Genomic DNA, 6,185 nt, shown 5'->3' on the forward strand with positions numbered 1-6,185 from the left:
GCCTTGCCTGGGTCCGTGCGTAAACACGCCATGCTTCAGGCGTTCTTCTACTTCCGCATTCAGTGAGTAAACGTGCAGCGCCACTCCAGGCCTGGCAGAGGTACTACATCATTGTCAGCCGTTTCCAGTGTAAACAGGATTTTTTTTTTTTAAATGGTTATCTGGGTTGGGAAATGTCACCAGAGCCTCCATCAACACTGTAGGGGTGAACTATCAGTTTAAATCAACGTCGCCACATTAAGATGGGAATGTTTGATTTATTTATAAAAGATTAAGAGAGTACAACACTCAAAAAACATTGGAAGACATGATATGCTTGTTTACAGTTCCTTTCCACATATAGTATTAAAAAAAACACTTAAAAGACATTTTTTGCACATTTTAGTCACTGGAATGTTTATACCAAGTGTGTGGAAATGACACTGAGGTAAGGACATTTGTTTACACACTGTACATCTTGTAGGGAATTTTTTTTTAGAAAAGAGAGCCCACAACAGCTACCCGTAAACGTGTGTTTTCTGACAAACACAACGCGTGTCTCTTGAGAACAGAGCGGAGAAGTGAAGCAGGTCTGGAACAGCCGTCCGGCTGGACGGGACGCGGCTCCTCCTGGTCAGTTTTAGTCGTCTTTCTTGGACCTGCTGCCTTGTTTCTGGTAGTAGAGCACGGTGAGCAGCACCCACATGTTCAGGGCCGTCATGACGACGAACCGCACCAGAACTGTGACAAACATCACACATTTTCATTGCTTTGCTCTCATTTGGCCTGTTTGCGCACACGGCTCCCCCAGAATCCCTTTAAAAAAACCTTCAAACGTTAACATTTACAAACCCCCTTCTGATATGTTTAAAAAAAAACAACAACATCCATTTGCGGTCTGACTTACCCTGCATGTCTCCAGTCGTCACGGCGGCAGTGTAAATTCGCGCTGGAACAAAGAGAGGAAGTCGAGTTAATGAAGGCCTCATTATCCTGGAGAGCGTCTTGATATTTTATTAATGAAGTGTGGGATTGCCAATTTAATAAATTAGGAGCTGAATAAATAGTGTGACGGGAACTTGTGCGCCGAAACACGACAGTAACTGTACACTTGGGGAAACGGAACAGTCTAATTAATTAATTGATGTGACACGTTATCACGATGACAGACAAATTTACATTTTTTTCTTTATTTAGAAAAACATGATTAAATTTCTTGCTCAAAGAACGGACGTCGTCTTGACTTGACTCATCATCGCCCGTTTGTAGTCAGTCTTGAATGGGTACATGTATTTACAATATCCTTACCTCAACGCTACGGCATGAATTTTTAAATGAAACAAATATGAATATTTTGGGTTAATCAAATAAAAAAAAAAAAAATGTTCTCCATGATTTTCTCCTGACATCGCGGCGTGTCGTGGCAGTGGTCAATGAGTGATGCCGAGATCAGCTGACCTCTACAGGGCGGGGTCAGTCAGCCCACTGTTCATTATCGCTCCGCAGCTCCATGACACATCACTCTTCATTACCTACACATTCATTTGCTTGCAACGTGCGTTCAAGCCCCTCGATGAGAAGAGCTTAGACACACTGGGCCTTTTGAAGACGCTCAGCTGGACGAATGCATAGCTGGCGATCTCAAACTTGCGTTGGTCTAAGAGCGTAGCAACATTCACATTTAGCATCAATTATATCACACTCACCGAAACAGGTGTAGGTGGCCATGGCCCAGGAGAGGGCGCTGACCTGCCCTGCGTCCTTGTTCTTCCACAGACACTGCAGCTGGGCAAACTTACTGGCAGAGCTGATGAATGTGCACAGGCTCTGAGAAGAGAACGGAGGTCGGAGGTCACGTCACATCTGGGAGCCCCATCAGTCACCTGTCGGTGTCTAACTCTGTTCTACACTTTCAAAACACTTAATGTCGTCTTTTGGGGAGGATTGAAAAAAAAAAAAGAAAAAAAGAAGTTTCCACAGTTCTCAGAAGCATCCCCAGAAATACCGTCTCATTAACCAGCGAGGTCATCTTGAACTTACAGGGACTGAGAGTCTCCCTGCGGTGGCGATAACTTCCTGTTCAAGCGTCCACCTCATTACTTCTGACTGATGACACGTCTCCCTTCGCAAACCCACCAGAACTTGTGATTAAACTGATTTATTACCATGGCCATATCTATGATCCACTTGTCCTGAGTGAGGAGCCTCCAGCCGCCGACAAACCTGTGCACGGCAAGTTAAGGCAGCGACGTAATTTAAAAAGTTGTGTATCAACGGGGGAAGGGAGGCAGCCAGGTCATCGACTCCCCGGCTGGCCGTCTGAAAGAGGAGGAAGGATACGCGGCAGTGTAGACCAGACTCTGCCGCAGGCGGCCGTCGTAATAGAAGATCAGCAGCAGCAGGAAGGCGTCTGGGAACACACAAGCAGTTATGAGACACTTTAAGACACAGAGGCAGCACGTTTGTGACGTCACATTAATTGACCTAGAAATGAATATGTGTGACTCCGAAAACAAACGAGTAGGGCAGAATAAAGACGACTCACCTTGTGCAATGAGGATGGGATATTCCAGGTACGTCGGAGGTGGGTAGTCATAGTACATCTGGTACGTGACGAAAACAACATACCTGGAGAGATATTAACAATAATAGAGTGGATCAGGCTGTTGGGGGGCGGGGCGGGGCGGGGTGAGCGTCAAATAATTACATAATTTTGCTTGTCTAATTATGTAAGCTACACGAGCATCACTTTATTTGTGGAACAGTTATGAAGGACGAGATGTTACTACGGCCCGGCCTGCAATACGTTGTTCAGTCATTCGTTTCACGATTTAAAGGACTCCCGTCATGCACAATACATGCATACATGAAACACACTGGAGCTATTTAGGGCAGTGATGCTGCTGCAGCTGCTGCAGCTGCCTGGTACCAAGATGACACGTCACGCGATCCACACAAGCCTTGTATATTTATGGGCAGATTGTCGCGAATGTGTTTTAGAACACTGCATTGTTTTTCCATACGTAAACTATCCAATGACGGGTAAATTCAGCTCGGTCTGGCGTCACGAAGAAACAGTCGCTCGGATTCAAAACTACCTGGGCGTTTCTTTCATTTCCTGCCGCCAAACGCAAGCGGTGATGTCGCGAGAAGAATGCGCAGGGCACACAACGAATCGCTGAGGAAGGCTGGATGATGCTTGTGATTGGTGCCGAATTAACTACCGTGTTATGAATACGAGGGAGAACTTTTCACGTCAAGCTAAAACGTCTGATGCCAACGTTGAAAAACAAAACAAAAATCTATTTATTTGTTTTTTTAGCGGAGTTTGGAGCGCAAGCGTTCGTCCCCTCAGCACTTCGGTGATTTACACTTCCGCTTATCGTAGGGATGTTTGTAGATTGATTGCAGCATGCACGAGAGAAAAAGTAGAATGTACTCTCACAAAAAATAAAAAAAAAATAAAAAATCACATACCCGACCAACTCGAGGAGTAGACTGTTGAAACTGACTCCAGTCGATGTTTTCGCCCGCATCAGCAAGAAAATCTGGGGAAACTTTAGGACCATGCACATGACCAGTGTGCTGAAATTGGCAAAGTGCAGCAGCGTGTCCGATTCCATGATTATTATGACTACTATTATCACTACAGAAATTTGCTAGAAACCCCAGGATTTTTCATTAAACCCGCTGTTACCAAATATGACTGGGCTCAAGTTAGACGACTTCAGAGAGAACTTCCGAGTTAGTTTTTCAAAATAATAAAAAAGAAAAACAGTGTTTAGTCAGTTTACTTTTTTGAGAAATTCATTTGTGACATATTGTAAGATTTGTAATCTAAAATATTTAATATGCAATAAATGTGTAAATAAAGTATGCAATGTTAACGTACGTATGACTCCAACCAAAGTTAAAAGGCTCAATCGCATTGTGCTTTTAATTTGGAACCACACATGAGTTTTCCGTCTTGTTTCTGCTAGCTTGTTATTTCCTGGAAGCCGGCGGCATCCTCTCCCATTTCCGCGTACATCGACTCAGATCTGATTGGCTCCTCATGCGCACACGTCAAGGGAAAGGTTTGAATAATTTTAATATTTTAAATATTTGACCCAAATCGTGAAAATTTTCTGTGAGTTTAAAAAAAAAAGTAAGTGACAAAGTTTATTGATTAACCAAATCATATTTTTTATTCATCAAAAAAATGAGACGTATACAAAAAAAGGATTGTTTTATCACGAAATATAATAATAGATGAACAACTTAAACCTGAGAAAACCGTATAAATCACACCACAGTAATAAAAACAATGCATGGGTAATGCTTTAAATACTGATAGAGCTGTAGAAAACATCTGACAAGTTCCACAGAGCACAGAAGTGGATCTGAGAAATGACTTGAAGGTCCTAGCAGGGGAGCGTCTCTGGATCCAGCTTGCGCTTGTGATGTCTCCCAGACCACAGCAACAGCCGGTCCAGTTTGACCACCTCACCTCCCAGTGGAGTGGACAGTCTACTGCCAATCGTTTGGTTGCTGGTGTTGGGGAGTCGCTCCGAGAAGAGGGAGAAAGAGGAGGGTGAAGGTTCCTCTGGCTTCAGTTGGCCCTGCACAACAACAGATAAAGAATCGTGCACCGTTTTGTGCAATAATAATAATAATAATAATAATAATAATAATAATAATAATAATAATAATAATAATAATAATAATAATAATCAAAGGCAAAATCAAAGTTGCAAGTCCAGGTTATGCTTATTATTTTGGGTTTATTATCAGGCTGTCCTGCGAAGCTATTGTGGCATGTAAATGGAATGGACTAGACTGGAGGAACATGGCCAACACAAGTCTCACCAGCTGATCATAGTTCCTGAGGAAGCCCCAGTTCTTCTCCCTGTGGACCAAACGACACAGTTTAACTTTGTATTGACCTCGCTGGGCTTATTAGACTGCCAGGAAACGTCATCACCATTCCTCCACTGCTCTCCTCTCGTTCCAAACCAAGTCTTTCCACAGTTGATCCTGTTTAACGGAGTCGCTTTTGTCCGTAATGGGTTCAGCAGATTCTGGCTCCCTCCTGATGACGCGGCGGGTCCTCTCCGCCACAGGCTGCGCGCTCACGGGCCTGGGCTTCCGTTCCGGTAACCGGTAGCCAGCAGACGAAACGCGTCGAATACCATTTGAATCCATTCAGACAGCTCGGGGGGTAAAGTTGTCCAAACGTGTCTTCAGCAGTTAAATTAAAACAAAGTTGCGAGCGCAGTGCGCAGGGGGAAATCACTGCGGTGCTTCTGTATACTTTCACCATGGAAACCATGTTTAACTGTCCCGCCAAATAATGACAAAAAAAGGAGGGGGGGAAAAAAAAACACAGAAAACAAACCAAGAAAAAAAAAGGCGAAGTAGTCATAGGTAGTTCCAGTATACAAAGAAAGTGATTTCGTTATCATGCATCTGCGAGATATTCCTCTTTTTTTTAGGGGGTGCTATAAAGGGCAGCTGTTGACTGAAATAGATCAGTGTAAGTAATGCAATTCGCGTCTAAGATTGCTAAGAGTGATTTCACTTGACCCAATGCAAGAGAAATACTTGAAAATTATGAAGACAAAATAGACCTCCGTTTCCTTGCGTGTTTCGCGAGTTTTACTTTGAAAACCGGAAGCAAAAATACATACTCTTATACTGAGGCAGGAAGTAGCTTTGCTGCATCGCGACGACAGTTCCGACGGAAATTAAATCCATCTGGAGCCTGCGAGTCTTTCTGGCCATGGGTGCACTGCAACGAGCAAGGTCGAGGTATCGTAAACAAATATTTGTTTACTGGTTTGAGATAAGTGACATTTGCGTCAGTCGTAAAGTGCATTGATAAGCAGCGAGAATGTGTGACCCGGAACGGCTCATTAACGTTGACGCTGCCACCGAGGGGGCTAACGGGTTCCGATGCTTAAACTTTTCCCTCTCCATCTAATTAACCCACAGTTCGTAGCGTGCCACTGGTTAAACACACACGCACTTCCCACCAGTACATCAATATAGTCACGGCATAGTGTAAAGGCAGCTAACGCCAGCTTTTAGCCTTAAACGTGTGCTAGCAACCGGCTAACACGTCACTGTCCCGTCTAATAGTTGTGTCCTAATTGATACGCCACAGTGATATGCATTCATTGACGCGTCTGTTGGCCAATGGGGTGGCAGGGAACGCGATAAGTTGT

The 6,185-nt window shown here is 43.9% G+C and overlaps 2 protein-coding genes across 2 annotated transcripts; both read right to left on the reverse strand.

Annotated features, from left to right (window-relative positions):
- Nucleotides 1-237: 237 nt before the first annotated feature.
- Nucleotides 238-3,696, reverse strand: slc66a3 (solute carrier family 66 member 3). Its single transcript, XM_076023542.1, has 7 exons — nt 3,457-3,696; nt 2,525-2,607; nt 2,320-2,389; nt 2,145-2,202; nt 1,686-1,806; nt 887-928; nt 238-720 (listed from the first exon to the last, which is right to left on the reverse strand). The coding sequence occupies exons 1-7, from the start codon at nt 3,600-3,602 to the stop codon at nt 620-622; spliced, it is 621 nt and encodes a 206-aa protein (XP_075879657.1). The 5' UTR covers nt 3,603-3,696; the 3' UTR covers nt 238-619.
- A 455-nt stretch (nt 3,697-4,151) lies between these two features.
- Nucleotides 4,152-5,514, reverse strand: cimip5 (ciliary microtubule inner protein 5). Its single transcript, XM_076023543.1, has 3 exons — nt 4,943-5,514; nt 4,828-4,867; nt 4,152-4,580 (listed from the first exon to the last, which is right to left on the reverse strand). Exons 1-3 carry the CDS (start codon nt 5,161-5,163, stop codon nt 4,383-4,385), a joined length of 459 nt encoding a protein of 152 aa, XP_075879658.1. The 5' UTR covers nt 5,164-5,514; the 3' UTR covers nt 4,152-4,382.
- Between the last annotated feature and the right edge of the window lie 671 nt (nt 5,515-6,185).

Source organism: Nelusetta ayraudi, unplaced genomic scaffold (assembly GCF_046127955.1).
Source record: "Nelusetta ayraudi isolate G7.1 ecotype Tasmania unplaced genomic scaffold, CSIRO-AGI_Nayr_v1 ptg000015l, whole genome shotgun sequence".
Classification (NCBI taxonomy): Eukaryota; Metazoa; Chordata; class Actinopteri; order Tetraodontiformes; family Monacanthidae; genus Nelusetta; species Nelusetta ayraudi.

Excerpts from the sequence above, each read along its gene's own strand:
- slc66a3 (XM_076023542.1), bottom strand. The coding sequence starts at position 3,602 with ATGGAATCGGACACGCTGCTGCACTTTGCCAATTTCAGCACACTGGTC. Across the intron at positions 1,807-2,144 it reads GGATCATAGATATGGCCATG|AGCCTGTGCACATTCATCAG; the intron begins GTAATAAATCAG and ends TTCTCTTCTCAG. Across the intron at positions 721-886 it reads GACGACTGGAGACATGCAGG|TTCTGGTGCGGTTCGTCGTC; the intron begins GTAAGTCAGACC and ends TGTTTGTCACAG.
- cimip5 (XM_076023543.1), bottom strand. The coding sequence starts at position 5,163 with ATGGATTCAAATGGTATTCGACGCGTTTCGTCTGCTGGCTACCGGTTA. Across the intron at positions 4,868-4,942 it reads AGGAGAGCAGTGGAGGAATG|GGAGAAGAACTGGGGCTTCC; the intron begins GTGATGACGTTT and ends TTTGGTCCACAG. Across the intron at positions 4,581-4,827 it reads TCAGGAACTATGATCAGCTG|GGCCAACTGAAGCCAGAGGA; the intron begins GTGAGACTTGTG and ends GTTGTTGTGCAG.